This window comes from Vicugna pacos, chromosome 6 (assembly GCF_048564905.1).
Source record: "Vicugna pacos chromosome 6, VicPac4, whole genome shotgun sequence".
NCBI classification, from domain to species: Eukaryota; Metazoa; Chordata; class Mammalia; order Artiodactyla; family Camelidae; genus Vicugna; species Vicugna pacos.
In genome coordinates, this window is record NC_132992.1 from 72107589 (window position 1) to 72127491 (window position 19903).

At 35.2% G+C, this 19903-nt stretch overlaps 1 protein-coding gene across 11 annotated transcripts in view; it reads left to right on the forward strand.

Annotated features, from left to right (window-relative positions):
- Positions 1–19903, forward strand: part of TTLL5 (tubulin tyrosine ligase like 5) — a 255265-nt gene that overhangs the window by 73977 nt on the left and 161385 nt on the right. For 7 of the 11 annotated variants that reach the window (XM_072963457.1, XM_072963451.1, XM_072963449.1 and 4 more), the window contains 4 exons: positions 6706–6768; positions 11576–11614; positions 18106–18263; positions 19195–19501. In XM_072963457.1, coding sequence (XP_072819558.1) covers positions 6706–6768; positions 11576–11614; positions 18106–18263; positions 19195–19501 — 567 coding nt within the window. The remainder of the gene's footprint in view (positions 1–6705; positions 6769–11575; positions 11615–18105; positions 18264–19194; positions 19502–19903) is intronic. The other 4 variants (XM_072963454.1, XM_031679271.2, XM_072963455.1 and 1 more) reach the window with 1 other exon arrangement.

Consider the following 19903-nt stretch of genomic DNA (forward strand, 5'->3'; position numbering starts at 1 on the left):
CACACCAACAGTTTATATGGTCAGCTTAATTTTAACTCCTCTAGGAGATATACAGTGATATCTCATTATAGTTTAATTTGCATTTCTCTAATGACTAATGATGTTGATCATCTCTTCATGTGCTCATTTTCTGTTTGGTGATCCAATATTTTGCCCAATTTTTTTTTATGAGGGTGGTTGTTTTCTTATCATTGAGTTGTGAGAATTCTTTATATATTCTGGGTATAATTCCTTTATCACATGTATACTTCGTGAAGATTTTTTTTCCCAGTATGTTACTTGTCTTTTCATCCTTTCAACAGTGTCTTTTGAAAAGCAGAAGTTTTAAATTTTGATTAATTCCAATGTGTGCATTTTTTCTTTTATTTACTGTGCTTTAGTATCTAAGAAATCTTTGCCTATCCTAGGTTTTCTTGTATGTTTCTCAATAAAAATGTTATAGTTTTAAGTTTTACATTTAAGTCTGATCCATTTTGAGTTAATTTTTGTGTGTGGTGCACGATATGGATCAAAGTTCTTTTTTTTTTTTTTTCCCAGATGGAGAGTCCATGGTTTTAGCACCATTTTTTGAAAAGACTACCCTTTCTCCATTGAATTGCCTTTTCACTTTTGTGGGCAGTCACTGTGTAGATCTGTTTCTTTACTGCTGCTTCTTTTCCATTGATCTTTTTGTCTTTGTGCCAGTATAATACCACACTGTGCTGATTGATGTAGTTCTATAAAAAAATCTTGGTCTAAGTTTGTTCTTTTTCCACATTGTTTTAGTTATTCTAGGTAATTTGCATTTTCATTTGGATTTTAGAATTAGTTTGTCAGTTTCTACAAAAATGCCTGCTTAGGATTTTGATTGAGATTACACTGACTCTCTGGATCAGTCTGAAGAGAAATGGTACTCTAACATTACTGAGTCTTCCAACTCATGAACAAGGAGTACCTATCCATTTATTTAGGTCATCTTTAATTTCTCTTAGCAATGTTCTTCAGTGTTCAGTGTATAGGTCTTTTATAGCTTTTGTCAGATTTATTCCTAAGTATTTAATATGTTTTGATTCTACTGTAAATGATTTTGTTTTGTTAATTTCAATTTCTGATTACTGCTTATATCTAGAAATACAATTGATTTTTCCATATTGTTCTTGTTTCTTGCAGTCTTGCTAAACTCACTTATCAGTTATTGAAGGTTTTTAGAGATTCCATTGGATCTTCTACTTAGATAAGAAGATTATCTGTGAATAAAGACAGCTTTACTTCTTCCTTTTCAATTTAGATGTGTTTTATTTCTTTATTCTTGCTTGATTGCACTGGCAGGAACCTCCAGCACAATGCTGAATAGGACTGGTGAGAGCAGACATCCCAGTCTGGTTCCTGATCTTAGGGTAAGCATTTAGTCTTTTACCATTAAGTATGATGTGGACAGTAGGTTTTTCATAAATGCCTTTTATTAGATGGAAGGAGTTCCTTTCTTTTCCTCCTTTGCTAAGAGTTTTTATCAGAAGTGGATGTTGGACTTTGTCAAATGCTTTTTCTATATCTCTTGACATAATCATATGCTTTTTCTTTTTTGGTTTGTTAATATAGTGAATTACATTGATTTTTGAATGTTAAACCCAACATTGCATTCCTGAAATAAACTCACTTGGTCATGATATATTATCTTTTCTATATATAATTGAATTTGATTTTCTGAAATTTTACTTAGAATTTTTACATCTATGTTTATGAAAGATACTGATCTATAGTTTTCTTATAATGTCTTTGTGTTCAGTATGAGGGTAATGCTGGCTTCATAGAATAAGCTGGAACATATTATCACCTCTTCAGTTTTCTGGAAGAGTTTCTGGAGAATTGGTTTTATTTATTTTTTGAGTGTTTGGTAGAAATCACTAGTGGAGCCACCTGGACCAGGAGTTCCATTTCAGTTTCTTTAATAGAGGGCCATTCAGTTTATCTGTTTCTACTTGAATGGGCTTTGGTAGTTTAAGGCATTTGTCCATTTCCTATATGTTGTATTTATAAGCATAAAATTGTTTATAATGTTCCCTTATCCTTTTAACATCTGTAGAATCTTTAGTGATACGACTTTTCTTGTTTCTGCGGTAATTTGTTTTTTCTCTTTTTATCCCATTCATTCTGGCTAGAGGTTTATCAGTTTTATTGATCTTCTAAGAGACTCAGTTTTTTATTTCATTGTTTTGTCTATTTCTTGAACATTGACTTCCATCCTAATATTAATTATTTCTTTTCTTTAATTTATTATGTGCTTCATTGCTCTCTTTTTTTCCCCTAGTTTCTTTAGATGGAAGCTGATGTCACTGATTTGAGACATTAAGTGAAACATAAGATATGTGTTTTAAGTGCTATAAATTTCCTACTAAGTACTGTTTTTGCAAGTTTTCACATCTACTTATCTGCTATAATATACCCACTCTAGCTTTCTTTTTTTTTTTAAGTTTAAGGTGTATGGCATAATGATTTGAGATGATTATCACAATGAGTTTAATGAATATCCATCAGCTCATATAGATACAAAATTTAAAAAAATAGAAAAAAATTTCTTCTTGTGATGAGAGCTCCTAAGAGTTACTCTTTTAACAACTTTCATATATAACATACACCAGTGTTAATTACATTTATTTTATATTGTACATTATAGCCCTAGTACTTATTTATCTGATAACTGGAATTTTGTACCTTTTTTCTGCCTTCATCCAGTTTCTCCACCCCTCACCCCTACCTACTCCAGCTTTCTTGTGACTAGTGTTGCATGGTATATCTTTTTTCATTGTTTTACTTACAGTCTATCTGTGCCTTTATATTTAAAGTAGATTTCTGTAAAAGAAGGAAATCCTGCCACTTGTGGCAACATGGATGAACTTAGAGGAATAATGCTAAGTGAAATAAACCAGAAAAAGACAAATATTGTATGATATTACTTGTATGTGGAATCCAAAAAAAAAAAAAAATAGAACTCATAGAAACAAAGAGTAAAATGGTGGTTGCCATGGGCTGGGGTAGAAGATATGAGAAATGTTGGTTAAAGGGTACAAACTTTTAAGTTATAAGATGAATAAATTCTGGGAAATCTAATGTACAGCATAGTGATATGGTTGGGTTTAGATATGTCACATTACTGGTTGTTTTCTATTTGTCTAATGTGTTCTTTTTTTCCCTTTTTATTTTCTCCTGCCTTCTTTGGATTAATTAATTTCTCCTACATCTTTTGTTTTGTTTTTTAAAAGGGTGGTTGCTCTAGGGTGACAATCTGCATCTTTTACTTACCACAGTGCACCTTAAAATAATAATATAGTATTTCACGTGTAATGTAGGAATTTTACAACCAGTATGCTTCTATTTCCCTCTCCTGGCCTTTGGGCTATTACTGTCATGCATTTTACTTCTGTGTAAGTTATGAATCCCATAGTACATCGTTACTTTTGCTTTGAACAGTTTAAGGAAATTTAAATATGAGAAATATTTGATTTAAATAAATTTAAATCTATTTATATATATACTACCCTTTCTGATTATATACACTACTATTTTCAATGCTTTTCCTTCCTCTGTATTGATCCAGGTTTTTATCTGGTATCATTTTCTTCTATCTGAAGAACTTCTTTTGTGGATCAGCTTAATCCTTTTCAGGCTCTTTTAAAAGTGTTTTTATGGTTTGTTTAGAATAGCTGTTTGTTTAGGTCTAGATTAATTCCACTACTGAAGACTTTTTTGGGGCCTGTTAAATGACCCCCATATTCAGTGACAGCTCTCCATTCTGGTTGGTGCCAATCAATTGGCAGCCCTGTGTGAACTTTGGAGAGTGTTCAGCTTTCACTTTTTCTTTAATGTTCTTTACCCTGACAGTTGCTCTTTGCCCAACCTATGGACTTTCCCCCTATGCCTGAGCAGATCTGTATTCACCCAAAGACTCAAAGTGTCCCTTGTGATGATTTTTTGCGTATCTTCCTATGCATAGCTTCTTCCTCTCTGGGACATTGCTCCAAAAATTCTAGCTGCTTCCTCGAACTTTCATCTCTGTTATCTCAACACAGAGCCTCTTGGATTCTACTTGAATTCTCTTTCTGCATAATCTGGAAATTGCCTCTAGGTGGTAAAAGGACAAGTCCTACAACAATTATTATCTCTTATGTGGAAGCAGAGTTCTGTTGTTTAGTTTTTATTGCTTTTGAACTTTTTCTCAAAAACAACAGTGTGCTCTATGTACACTTTTTTCATTATTATGTTAAAGTTCATGTTGTTACATGTAGCTATAATTCATTCTTTTTCACTGCTATATTATATTTTTCTGTGTATTTATACTGGTGTAAAATTTCCCATTCTCCTGTTGATGGCATTTGGCTTCTTTCTGGTCTTTTGATGTTAAAGACAGCTAGGCTGTAAATATTCTTATGTATGTCTCCTGGGTATATATCTGGAGTGGAATTACTGGGCCATAAGATATGTAAATATTCAACTTTAAAAAATAATGCATAAAAAAAGATAATGCTAAATTGTTTTCCAAAGTGACTATGTAAATTTACACTCCTCTCAGCAGTGCCTAAGAGATCCTGTTGATCTGTGTCTTCTCCAGTATTTTATCTCCAATAACAGTGGCACTGTTAGACTTCTTAATTTTTGTCAATATACTGAGTGTAAAATGGTATCTTATTTTGGCCTTGATTTGCATTTCGCTGATTACTAGTAAGATTGAGAACTTCTGCACTTGTTTATAGGTGACACATTTTTCTTCCTCTGGTGACTGGCATTTGATCTAGTTGGGACACTAGTGGTTCTAAGTATAGAGCTAGAACTTAGAGGAATAAAAGAACTAGATTTTTGTTTGTTTCATTTGTTTTGAAAACCCAGCTGTTCATAGAAAAATCTTTTTATCTTGCAAAAATATCCTATCCATGTTGTTAACACCTTATAAAGACCTAGGAATTCAACAGAAAGATATTGCTTGGCTTTTCAAAATTAGATAGAAATATATCTTTTGATATTTTTGAAGAGTTTCAATATTTGAAGTTCCTAGAAAACATTTTTAATTAATGAAAGTGGAATCAGGGCCTTAATTGAGAGTTTTTCTAAGGAAACAGTTACAGATAATATTGGGAGTCTCATAGGGAATCCAATATTAATACACAAAGACTAAGATGGAGACCAAAGTATCCCCTTCCATACTGATAAAGTCTAGGTTGAGAGACTTGATTATGTCTGTCTGCAAACAAATGCGCTTTCTGTTGAACTTCAGAATTAGACAGATTTACACACCCATTTGTAGGCAGGGTTAGACTGAGCTGAGCGTCAGGAACACCTGACCCTATGAGAGCAACAGAGGATGTGTATTTCCTAAGAAAGGTTGTCTCCCCAGAGAAAGAAGGGAGATGCTCATTGAATTTTTCCTGAATTACCAATCTGGTAAATTACTTTACCTCTCCTGGGACTTCTGTGAAAAGCAGCAGAGAGATGCAAAGAATATTAAACGAATTGAGTTACCTTCATGGAGAGTGGGGAAGATGTGTTTATCTACTAACAAATATGCCTTTTTATTAATATGTCTTTATTGAACTCACACGAGCCTAGCATTATGCTTGGTGCTTTGGAGTATGAAACGAATATTAGATGGGATCCCTGCTCTTTGAGAGTTAACAGTATGATTGTGGAGAAGTTATTTATACATGTAATAAGAATAGCTCACATTTGTATAGCTCTTTGTAATATAATGGACTTTAAACATATCATTGCTATTCCCACTATAATGATAAGGAAAGTAGGGTTCAGTAAAGTAATGGAACTTGTCCATGATCACATAGTGGGACTTGATGCAGGTATTCTGACTCTAAATCCTACTTCTTTCCTGCTGCATCGTGCTGCTTTCCAAGAAGAAAAATTTTACTCTGTAAGATGGTATATGACAGGTCCCTCGGGCATACGGTGAAGGCCAAGGTAGAAGTCCAGAACAAGGGCTTCTCTGTAGACTTGAGCGGTCATACCAGGGGAGGCTTCGTGCAGCACGGTGGACTTAAGCTGCTTCTTTAAGGATAGATTATGGATAAGTAGAGAGGGTGTGAGGAGAAGGTGTCCAGATAGGCAGAAGGATTAGTGGGAGGTGTGGTGTGAGAGGATTATAAGGAGACTTGCCTGACTATACTTCAGGATCCATGTTGGGGAACTGTGTGGGGAAAGTGTGAATGAATTGGTGGTATAGATTACTCAACTTTTGCAATCTTGAAAGAGAGAGTATATGCCTGCTGCAGTTGGCGTCAAGGAGCCATTGAAAGCTCTTGAGAAATAAGATGATTGAAACACTCTGTTGACATTTTCATGCCCTTGATGCATCTCCCGTTCCCAGCTTTATTGGACTTCTTTTCTAGCTATATATGATTTTTGGTGGTGGTTTAGTTTTTATCTTCCAGTTTCATTTTTTGAATTTAGTCTATCACCTTTTATTAATCCAAGAAATCCTGGTTTTCTATTTTCTAAATTAAGTCCTCTGTATTTTTTCATTTTATTATATTTTCTTCTATTCTAGTGTGCTGTGATTTTAATTTGAACAACTGTCTCCTCCTTTGCCACTTTAGAGACACTATATTTTTTTAGAAACAGTGTATAAGTGACCTGACACTTTTGTACTTGGCTCATGTTTTTATTTCTATATTTTCCCCTTCAACTAAGCTTAAGAAATAAACAGTTTCTTTCTTTGCATTTCAGGTCCTACCTTGAACACAAGACCTCCATGAACTATATGCTGGCAACACGTCTCTTCCAGGACAGGTGGGGATGTGTTAATCTTACAGGTGGGGATTTAGTAGAACTAGATTACAAAAATTAGGAGAAGGTACAGGCAAAAAAAGAGAAGAGACTTTATGAAAGTCTTTAGTAAAATCTCTGATGAAAAGAGCCTTTCAGAAAACACAATATAAAACCTCATTTTTTCAGAATTCATTAATTCTCAGCACTTTATAATGTTGCCAGAGGCTACAAATTAAACCGTAAAGATCTTTAAGCAATCTTAACATAGGCCCTAAACGTTTTTCTTCTTAAAGGAAGGCTCTTACCCAGTGCCTTTTTACTTTAGACACAATTTTAACAGACATAATCATCTGTTTTTCTAGACTAGAGGAGATTAGAATGATCAGATTAGAAAAGGTGGAGGGGGAGGTAATTCACAAAATAAATACAGTGAGAGTTGTAAGAAATGACAACTGATAACCTCAATACAAGGGAAAATAGGGGAGAAATGATGGAAAGCAGACATTGGAATTCAAATAGCACAGCAGTCAGGACTGCTTAGTCCTGCATACTTTTGTTGCCCCTGAGACATAACTACATTACAGCACAGTTCAGTAATTGACTGACAAAATAAGGAATCTTAGTTATTTAAAGAAATCTATATTATTTTCAAGCTATGTGTGCTTTTTTTGTGGGGTTCTTAAAAATAGATACCCAGATTTCAGCCATTCCTTACAATTTCATTATCCATTATCAGGAAATATATGGAATTTCTAATTTCTCTCTGAAAATTTGTGGCTATTACCATTAATTTAGTAATAACACTGCATAGCTTCTAATGAAAGTGATCTTAAGATTTACTTGGAAAACATGGAAGCTCAGTTCTTTATATATAACCTGGTGCCAGCCCTCCCACCTCTTGCCTCCTCTCCGGAAACTTTTACAAGGCTTCTTTATCTTTAGAGTTCAGATACTGTACCAAGTTGTTTTCTGGTGTGTTACTTTTCAGAATTTTGGTTTTGCAGTGGATGAATCCTTTCAGTCTGAGGATTTAAGTCTATTAACTGGGGGCAATATTCTCCTTATTCTGTCTTTCCTTTCCTTGTCAGACTTCTCTTAGATGAATTGTAGATCTTTTGCTATATCCTCCATTTGTCTTTACTTTTTTCTCATACTTTTGATCTCATTGTCTCTTGGCTTTAAATTCTTGGAGATTTCTTGAACTTTGTCTTCTAAGCTTCTAAACTGACCTTCAGCCTTACCTGTTTTGTTATTCAGTACCAGCTCAGGAAAGGGTTGTTTGACTCTTTTATTTTGGCAGATATGAGTTTGGCATCCAAAAACTATGTTTTCTTCTAACTAGTTTTCATGGTTTATGGATGTAAAATTAAATTGGTTCTGGTACCAATTCCAGTTTGGAGGGGGCAGGGCGATTCCCCCATAGTACCATGCAGTTGCACCCTGCTGTTGTCCGAAAATTCACCTCAGTTCTGACACTGTCAGAGATTAGCATCAGATTCCACAGTTTAAGGGTTCTACAACATTCCATCCCCCAACTTCAGATGCTAGTCACAAGCCCAGTTTATTACCTATATTTCTGACCTACTGGCTGTATATCAGAGCTTGCCATGACTCCTTCCTTCCTTAGGCTCTATTAATTTGCTAGAGTGGCTCATAGAACTCAGAGAAACATTTTACTTACTAGATCACCAGTTTATTATAAAAGGATATAACTCATGGGAAGCCAGATGGAAGAGATGCATAGGGCAAGCATGGGGAAAGGGTACAGAGCTTCCATGCTCTCTACATATGCGCCACTCTCCTCCAAATTTCCACATGTTCACCAGCCCGGAAGCTCTCTGAACCCCATACTTCTGGGTCTTTATGGAGGTCCCATTATGTAGGCACGGTTGATTAAATCATCAACCATTGGTAATTGAACTCCATCTCTATCCCCTCCCCTTCTAGGAGGTTAGAGGGATAGGACTGAACGTTTCAACCCTCTAATTACAGAGTTGGTTCCTCTGGTGACCAACCCCCATCCTCAGCTGATTCAAGGGCTTTCTAAAAGTCATCTCCTTAACATAACAAAAGACACCTTTACCATTTGTCGCTTAAGAAATTTTAAGGGATTTAGGAGCTCTGTGTCAGAAAGAGGGGTGGAGACCAAATCTATATTTCTTTCTATAAATCACAGAATTACAAATATATTTTCACATGTCTTTGGATATCTGTTAGGTTTTTAAATTTCCTTTGTTTTTTGCATTATATTTAATTCTTCTAGATGAGTCCTATTTGTTCATCTCATTGTTTCTAGTTTATGCTGTTATATTTCCTGAAATGGTGATTTCTGATTGTCTGGTCATATTTAGCAATGAACTGTTTGCTTAGAATTGGTAGTTGCCATGAGTTTCCTCACAGGTTGTCTATTTCTGAACTGATGTGATCTCTTTGTTTGAGTTCTGATCTTTGTATAATCTAGCTAACCATGAGGGAGAAAGAAGGTGGAGCAGGCAATCTGGGAACCACCACGAAAATTAGGAAGCATTCTCCTAGGGGAAGAATAACAGTAAAAAAATTTGAGATGTAATAATATATGTCCTTCTTTATTAACACATTCAATAACAAGACCTAGCAATGGGTCTAATAACTACTGTTTAAAAAGTGTGGTAAGTGTTGGCAATATTTGGGACTCACAAAAGTTACTCTTTTGGTAACAAAATCACACTTACGCTACTGTGGATGGTTCCCTACATGTATATGATGCTAAAGTTCAGTAATAAGATTACTTTTTTCCCCCATCCAATTTGGTGCATTCCCTGACTTCTTTCTTCAGGCCCCAGTAACAACTGCTTATAAAGCATTCTAAAAACTTTGGTTCGAAACACACGAATTTCACTGTTTAACAAAGAAAGGCCCTCATGATTTACTCTTGCCTACCTTTTTAGCCTAATCTCCATTTTTCCATACCAACCGATGGCCAGTCACACCATCTCTACTTGCTCTTTCATGCCTCCTTATCCTCACATTGGAATTCCCATCCATTCCTTTGGAATGGCCTTCAATTTATCCCTAAATTCTTGCTCTAGCTATGTCCTTCCTCCTCTTACCCAGACTAGCAGGAAGTTGTCCCAGCCCTCCTTATGCCTTCCTCTGATTTATATTCCCAATATTGTACATATTGTATTATAATTGCCTATTTACTAACTACTCTATTTTCAAGTTGGCTTTTAAGAGTAGGTACTTTGTCATGTTTATCTTTGTCAATATCAAGAACCTACCATGTGGTAGGCATACATACGAACATGCATTAAAAAGATGAAATTGAGTTTGCAAGCCCCAACATCTTCCATTAAGTCTGTTCTCTTCAATCTGAACTGATGTTTTCTCTCTTGCAAATCCTGTTGTATTATTGTCAGAACTACTTTCAACCTAATCCTCTAATTTCATTTCATGGTAAGTTCATTTGGTCTGCCTTCCCTGTCCTCCCTCACTCATCCCCCACATACCCACCCTGCCCTAGGAAATAGTGTCTTACCTACTGTCTCACAGCATGATAGTAGTTTTAACCCTGGCTGCATATGAGTAACACTGTATTTGTGCCCTAACCCCTCCCAGATAGAAGTACTTTATACTTACTGAAGGCTGCCCAAGTGATTGTAGTGTGAAGCCGTGTTTGCAAATTACTAGTGCAAACCATTATCTGATGAAAAAGTTAAAATCATCTTGAGACTTTCTGATGATAAATTGACAATATTAGGACATTGGCACAGATAGAAAACATGGGAAGGAAAAGATAAAATATTTTGGTGAAGACAAATTTTTCACTTGATTTTTCTATAGATAGAAAACCTTGATATTGATTACATCTGTCTCTTTAAAAAGAAAAAACAGCAACCAATGTGATAGATTACATGTGTATGATTCCATTTATATAACAATTTTAAAATGGTAAAATTTTAGAATGGAGAAGAGAAGCCAGGGGATAGGTAAGAGGTGTGTGGTTATAAAAGGGCAACATAGGGGGTCCTTTTCGTGATGGGATTGTTCAGTATCTTGTCTGTGGTGGTGGATACATGAACCTACACAGTAATAAAATGTACCGAACTAAATATATACTAAATATACACATTCACAAATGAGTACAAGTAAAATAGGAAATTGTCTAAAAAAGAGAAAGTGTTAAGTGAAAGAAAATTGAATGACAAACAAAAGCCGATTTAAACCTGAATGGTTACTCCCTTCCTGTGGTTCAAGCCCAGTTCTAGTTTAAAGACAGTGGACAGCATCTCTTTTTTAACGATATATATATATTTTTTTTTTTTAAATTGTGGGAAATCTGTTTCTCATGAGCATCCTTTTTGAACTCCATGAGAATTGAGATTAGCTCCTTTTCCTAACACAGTTCAGTGCGAGTGGAAAGAGCACTGGAGTCTGCGACCAAAGTCTTGGATTCAAATTTAAGCCCTTTAAAGCTCTGACATTGGGCATGTCACATAATGGTCTTATCCTGCTCCTTTTTGTAATAACCTTCCTCACATTGTTATTGTGAAGAATAAGTGAGACTAGATTTGTGACTAGACACACAGATGCAATATAATTTTTCTCTAAAATTCATTTGTCCTGTTCCTTTTGTTTTTTATTGATGCTCCCTAAGATTATGGTACCCTGTTCTTTTCTGAGCATGTTCTCAATTCATCTCTCCGTTTTTCCCCCAAGATGCCTTCCAAGGCATATTCGATGTCGAATCTCTGCAATACAAATCTCAGGAAAGAGTGTGTGTGTGTGTACACTCAAGAGGGAATATCTACATAATACTCTAACCCGCTTGTCCTTTCTGCTTCTGTAGGGGAAACCCAAGAAGAAGCTTATTGACAGGAAGAACACGGTAACTGATTTTTAAAAGTTGAGAAATTCTTTCCATGTGCATAATACGTGACCATGCACAGACTAAGCATGATGCTTTATTTATAGAACCATTTTCAGTTTGACTCAGCTTGAATAGTAACATAAAAATGTTTCCTATTGAAACACTATTCTGTGGCAACTTTTTACAAACTCAGTTTGGGATTTACATTTTTATAACTACAGATACGTCATTTCAACTGATAATAATGGTATTCAAATAGTTGAAATTTGACTATGTGAGAGAGACCAAAGTACTTGTGAGATTTCAAGACTACTCTCACGTTAAATTCAAATGAAAGATTATGTTTTGGCCTTGACATACCTGGGGCAAACAGCTCTGCGCTTTGTGGGACTAAGAAGAACCCCTTTCAGTTTGCCACGGAACTAAAAATGCGCAAATACCTCTTAATTTTGGCAGAGCAGAGAAAGGTCTTAGAAGAAGGGCTGGGATGACGTGCCCAACTGAAGACTGCAATCACAACAAAAACTCTTTAACTCTGAACACATACCATCTGGTCTGAGACATTACATACATCCCCTTTGTGCTGTATCTCTGTGAAAAGCAAAATGGCAGTAAGAAAGAAACCCCCTAGATCTAGCCTTTTATTTTACAGTGAAGAATTAAGATAAACTTGTTTTTCTCATCCAAATCTTTTGAAGTGTAAATCTGAGTTTTCTTTAAAGGAAAACATGATTGCCATTTAACTAAGGAAAAACAGAGAAATCAAGTTTGTAGCTTGTTTCCAAATGAAAGTCATGCTTAGTTTATAAGTTTTCTCCAGGTTTTAATCAAGGAATATGTTTCCTAGAGTATACTGCTATCAGTGTGAAAATTAGAAAAAAATCTTAAACAACAAGAATATTTAAAGATCAGTGGGTTCTGTCCTTCATTTTTTGGCACTCATTTTTTATTGCCATTGGTAGGGGTTTTTTGGTGGTATAGAGGTGTAAGCAGATGAAAGGTGGCACATGATAGACCATGTGCTGAAGCATGAAACAATTCTTTGTACATCTAAAAGGATTAAAATCATAGAGTATGTTCTTTGACCGTAATGAAATTAGAAATCAACAGTGATAGAAAATCTCCAAATATTTAGGAATTAAGCAACACATTTCTAAATAATCTATGGATCAAGGAAGAAATCATGAGAGAAATTCAGAATATTTTGAACTGAATGATAATAAAAATGTAATACTAAAATATGTGGGATGCAGCTAGAGTATAGTGTTTGGAGGGAATTTATAACTTTAAGTGCTTATATTAGAAAACAGAGGAATTAATGACTAATCTAATATTCAATTTTATGAAACTAGAAAAATAAGAGTAACCCAAAGTACATAGAAGAAAGGAAGTAGTAAAGAGCAGAAATCAATTAAATAAAAGACAGACAACAAAGAAAATTAATAAAGTACAAAATTGTTCATTGATACAATAGCAGAATTGATAAAATCTTAGGTAAACTGATACAGAAAAGAGAGGGAACACTGATTATCAATATCAGATGGGAAAGAGGGGATATCACTATAGATCCTTCAGACATAAAAAAGATATAAAGGGAATATTATTAACAACCTATTCCACTACTTTGACAACCTAAATGAAATATCTGAATTCCTTGTGGGGAGGGAACTCTTAACAAAACTAACACAAGCTGAAATAGAAATTTTTGAATAGTCCCATACCCAATCAGAATATTGAATTCATAATCAGAACTTTCCTCCAAAAATTACTCAGGCCCAGTAGTTTCACTGGTGAATCATATCAACATTTGAGGAAGAATATAAAGAAATCTTACACAAACTGTTTCAAACATAGAGGCAAGGACAGTTCCCAGCTCATTTTATGTTACCAGAAAACTATGACATGAAAACCTGACAAAGACATTAAAAAAAAAATTATATGCTAGTAAGTGTCTTCATGAACATAGACACAAAATTTCTTGAAAGAATATTAGTAAATAGAATCCACCAGTATATAAAAAAGATAATACAGATGACTAAAGTGAGATTTTCCCTAGTAATGCACGGTTGATTTAACATTTGAAAATCAGTCAATATCATTCACCATAATAAATAAGGGAAAAAACCCAGATGATTATTTTATTAGATGCAAAAAAAAAAATCTAATGATATTCAGCACATGTTTATGAGAAAAACTCTTATCAGGTCCAGCGTAGAATGGAACTTCTTCAATCTGATAAAGGCCTTCTATAAAAAATCTGTTTCTTACATCATACTGAATGGTGAAATATGAAGGCTTTCCCCCTGCAATTAATAATCAGGCAAAGTGTCAAATCTCACCATTTGTATTCCCTTTTTACTAGAGGTCTTAAGCAGTACAATAAAGCAAAGACAGGGTGGGGGGATAAAAGCTATACAAATTAGAAAGGAAGAAGTTAAATGTCTTTATTCTTAGATGGCATAATCAGGTTAGTAGAAAATCCTAAGGCATATATAGAGTAGCTACAAGAACATACAAGTAGAGGGGAGGATATAGCTCAAGTGGTAGAGCACATGCTTAGCATGCACGAGGTCCTGGGTTCAATCCCTAGTACTTCCTCCAAATATAAGTAAATAAATAAACCTAATTACCACCCCCCCATAAAACAAAACAAACAAACAAACAAAAAAGAACATATAAATATACTTATCAAGGTCTTAGGATCAATATACTAAAATCTATTTTTTTAATATACTATCAGTAAATAATTGCAAAATGGAATTTAAAATTCCATTTACAGTAGCTTTTGAAAATATGAAATTCTTAGGGATAAATTTAACAAAATATTCTTAATACTTACAAATATTTTGTATAATTAATACTTACATATTAAAAGCTGCTAATTATTACTTAAAGAGATTAAAGAAGATCTAAATAAGTCCAGAGGTATGTCATGTTCATGGATTAGAAAACAGATTGTAAGTATCCATTCTCCCCAAATTGATCTAAAGATCCAGTACAATTTCAATCAATAGTCTAATAGATTTTTTGTAGGAATTGACTGTTTTATTAAAATTTATATGGAAATATAAAGGATATAGAATACCCAAAGTAATTTTAAAAAGAATTAGAGGACCTGCCTTAAAGAAATATGATAATGCTATCATAATCAAAGCTGCAGCAAATTGATCAATGGAACAGAATAAAAAGCCCAGAAATAGGCTCATATTTATATATGGTCATGACTTTAAACAAAAAACTTAAAGTAATCCAATGGGGAAAGGTAACTTTTTTTAACAAATGGTGCTGGAACTGGATATTATATTTTTAAATGAACCTCGGCCCCAACATTAGGTGATTCATAGACAGATACATAAAAGCTATTACTATAAAACTTCTTGAGGAAAATATCTTTGTGACTTTGGGCTTGGCAAAAGGTTTTAAACATGACACAGAAAGCAATAAGCAAAAAGGGAAAAGTGATAAGCTAGGCTTCCTCAAAATTAAAAAGTTTTATTTATAATAAGATTCTGTTAAAAAAAATGAGTGGGCAAGCCATAGTGAATGAAGATATTCATCAAATATATATGTCAGAGGACTGGTATTTAGGAAATATAACAAACTCCTCCAGCTAAATAATTATAAGACAGTCAACCCAGTTACAAATGGGTAAAATATTTGGACACTTCAAAAGGAAGATATGTGAATAGCCAATATAATTGAGAAAATATGCTTAACAACATTAGTTATCAGAGAACTGCAAATTAAAATCATGAGATACCACTAAACATTCAGCAAATGACTATATCAAATAATTACATTGTACACTAAATATCTTACAGTTTTATTTATCAATTACATCTCAGTAAAGCTGGGGAAAAAGTGACTGACTGATAGCATTAGATGATGAGAATGTGGAACTAATGGAACTCTGATAAATTGTCATTGGCATCAGAATCTTTAGAAAGAATCTGGCAGTTTGTTAGAAAGCCTAGAAAATTCTACTCTCAGATCTTAGAAGAAATGAAAGACATAAGCACAAAATAACTTGTACAAAAATGTTCATAGCAGCTTTATTCATAATATTCTGAAACTGGAAGCAACCTAGGTGTCCAGCAAGAGGGGAATCAGTGAATTGTGGATTATTCATACAATGAACTAATTCTCAGCAATAAAAAGGGCTACATGCTGATACACATAACATGGATGAATCTCAAAAACATGCTGAATGAAAGGAGACTTAACACAAAAGAATTCATACTGTATGATTTCATTTTTATGAAGTTCAGGCAAACTTAACATGTGATGAAAAAATTCAGACCAGTGGTTTCCTTTGGGAGTGTGAGAGAGGAATTTACTGGGAAGGGGCGTGAGAACTTTGTGAGGGGATAGTAATGTTAGAGTTTGGATTACATAGGTCTAGGCATTTGTCAAAACTCCTCAAATAGACATTTAATATTTGGGTATTTAACTGTGTGTAATTTTTAGCTCATTAAAAAAAAAAGAAGGAAAGAAAGAAAAGAAAAAGAAAAGGAGAAAACTGCCAAAGCCCTATAAAGCAAATGTTGAACTCTATCTAGATCCTAATGGTTTGTGTGTTGAAGTGTTTAGGAGTGAATTGCATTGATGTCTCTGTGCAACTTTGAAATGCTTTAAAAATTAGGTGGGTTGCTGGTTGAATAGAAGAAGGGAAGATTGAACATGTATGTAATGAAACAAATGTAGTAAAATGGTCAGTGTAGAAACTGGGCGATAGATGTACATCTGTTCACTGTACAGTTCTTTGAACTTTTCTATCTGTTTAAATATTTCATAATAATGTGTTGAAAAAATAAAATGAAAGAGTTAGCTAAAAGGTATCACACCTTATTTGTAGGGAATTTGATTATTTGTTAGGTCAAAAATATTTATGGTGTGTCAGGTGTGTGCTGGGCAGTCTCAAAGCATCACTGATCCAGTGAGAAACAACACAAGCAGGGGCCTTGCCTTCATAGAACTAGAATTCTGTTTATCAGTTGTACATTTTCCTCAGCATTCCCTACCTCCATCCCTTGTAATAGTTGTGATTTATATTTCTGTTCAGGGTTTCTTAGAAGCTCATAGTTGTTATTTAAAAATATCAGATTTGTTTTATTTTCTTTATTATTTAATTGCCTAAAAATCTATTTTCACAACTGTGTGTGTGGCAGAAGGTAGTGTTCAGTTGTTGGAACTATGGTCAGTTGGATTTGGAGTATTTGTAAAGTTCATTAATTTGCTTCCTGTTTCTTCCCTCAGTGTCAGGACCTTCCCTGGTCTTGGCTCAATTTCCTGCCCTAGAGAAATGGCCTCCAAAATATTTACCATCCAGTCCATCCAACCAGAAATCCCTAAAAGTCCTAAATAGACCAAGAGACACAGCCTTACCATCATACTCAGGGACTGAAAACTACCAGAGGAATGAGGATGAATTTTGACCTTAAAGGGAGTACACTTTGAGTTTTAGAGAGTTCAAGAGAGAGAGAGAGCTCAGAGCCAACCAGTTAGATCTTGAGTTCTGAGTATACAGAGTTGGCTGCCTGCTTTCAGACATTAACATGGATATGTCCTTTCTGACTGGGTGACCAAGAACTCTGTCTCTCTTTGGTGACCTAGTTATCTCTGCATGCCTGGTTCTTTGCCTGGTCCTTGTCTGGACAGGACCTGATTCCTGTCACTTCCCCAATTTGTTCTTTATCTTATTTTAACTAATGCCTAATGTGGCTGTAGCCATCCACATACCCCAGCCCACTTCCCATTCATGATCTGACTGAATTTGGCATTGTCCTGTATCTTCTGCCTTCCCTGTCTGTGCCTCTGACCCTAACTACTGACTTGTCCTCAACACCTGGAGAGTCCCTGCCACTCTGCCCACCTCCTCCTATAACTAAGTAGGCTCTAAAGGAGAAATTTCTCGTATTCAAATGCTTGAGACTTAGTACATCCCAAGGTCTTAATGGCTTTTCATGAAGACACTCTCCTGTGAGTTTCACTTAGCTCTGTGCTACCATATTCACAGATTATCAGCCACTTGTCTCCTTCTCTTAACCTCTGCTAAATCTGTGTTTATTAAATACTATATGCTTTAAAAGAATATTTATGTAATTTTGAGTAGGTTATAATGAATAAATAAAGCAATAAATATATCTCTAGGGATCACCCAGTTTAAGAATTAAAGTGCTCCCAGTCTCTCCAATCATTCTTAAGGCATAGGTGTTGGGTAGTACTTATGATCTCTGCCATGAATAGTCAGCCAGTATTGCCAAGTACTTAAAAATATTTGAACGTTGTCTTCAGGTGTATTTTTGTTCAGAACATTTAACAAATTCAGATAGGCCATTAGTGAAGTTTTAATGTAGATTCCAATATTCCCATTTATCTGTCAAACTTTTTAGAATTCTCTAGAGTTACCATGCCCGCTCTGTCATTATTACAGAATTCTGTCAGACTTAGCCTTGGAATAAAGAAGAGAGCTTTCTGAAGGCTCTAGCTACCATGTTTTTTTCCCATAGAATGATCGTTGATGGAGCACCGGAACTGAAGGTAGAGAGTATGAATTCGAAGGCCAAGCTGCATGCTGCTCTTTATGAGAGGCAGCTCCTGTCTCTGGAGGTGCGAAAGCGTCGACGGCGGAGCGGCAGGTTGAGGGCCATGAGGCCAAAGTACCCAGGTATCTGCTGGTGAGCTTTCACCAAACTCTTTTATCTGTTTCCTGTCCAACTGATTCAGCTTCTTAGTTAATAGTTAATGATTCAGAACCTTCCCAATCACATATACTTACTTTTTTGGCTATAGTCTTTTTCCTCTGAAACTTATTTCAAAAGGATTATAAGTTTTTAAACCTTCAATTCTATAATGTTTGTATTGGAAGATTATCTGAAGCACACACATTTTGGCTTTTGCTCTAATTCCAGCATCTTTTAACTACCTGATACTTAGCTTAAGTTTAATGGAACCCTGAGCATTATTGTTAGGTTTTTCATGGTTAAGTATCAAGTCCAGTTTGTCCTTTGATATTGCTGAGTGGTGGAAGTATTTTAAACATGAACAGAAAAAAAGGGCATTTCTTTCTCTCCCAGAATCTTCCATGTTACAGATCTATTTGTCACTGACAAACTGACTCCCTTTTCCCCCTCCTTGTCTTGTTTGTTGAGTTGCTGTATCAGCACATCACTCACTGGGGTTTCATTGGCAAATAAAAAAGATATGGTGGTTGTCCTCACAGACCTTCCAGGGCAGTGAAGGAGAAGGATAATGACTAAACATAGGATAGAAAGATACTCCCCTGCTCTTTGCACCTCTGTGAAAGGTGCCCTTCTAAAAACTTCTAACACACTGTAGAGATTGCTCTCCTAAAATGTTTTTTGCCTTATGTTGGGGGAGAGCCATTGGTATTATGATGAGAAACATCAACTCTAATGAAGATCATTAATAGGTTTTTAGAATGTATGAGATTGGAGACACATGCGTGCTGTTAATTTTGTGCATTATTTGTGGTCTGATTTAGAAATGGGTTTTTCCTAAAAAGTTAAAAGGAAGGTATTGGGAGAGAGGAAAATTTAATCCTTTTTTCAGCAACATTAGTGATTCTTCGCATTTAGTGATTACCCAACCAGCTGAAATGAATGTTAAAACTGAGACAGAGAGCGAAGAGGAGGAGGAAGTTGCATTAGACAATGAAGATGAAGAGCAAGAAGCTTCCCAGGAGGAGTCTGCAGGGTCTCTTGGAGAAAATCAAGCCAAATACACACCCTCACTGACCGTTATGGTTGAAAATTCACCCAAAGAAAATGCTGTGAAAGTTTCTGAATGGAACAATAAAGGTGAACAATGCTGCAAAATTGAGACTCAGGAGCCAGAGCCTAAATTTAACCTGATGCAGATTCTGCAAGATAATGGCAATCTTAGGTATGTACCTTTTGTAATTATGATAATAAAACTGATAACAGCTAATTTGTACTGTGTACCGGGTCCTGTGCTGGTGGCCTAATAGCCATTTTACATTTCTTATGCATAGCAATCCTGTGAATTAATGACTGTGATTTGATATTATTATTATCAAGGAAACTGAGCCTTAGAGAAGTGACTTGTCCGAGGTATAGAGCTATGATGCAAACGCAGGTCTCATTGGCTCAACAAACATTTGTTGGATTTTAGCGTCAGTCACTTAAGAGCACAAGGTGACTGAGACAAGGAGCTCAAGCAGCTCATGGCTTGGTGTGGGGACACTTAAAGTGTGGGGACTGTGACCCCAGTATGCTCAAAGGACTCTTAGGACACAGAAAAAGGAGTGATTGGTCCTCTTTGAGA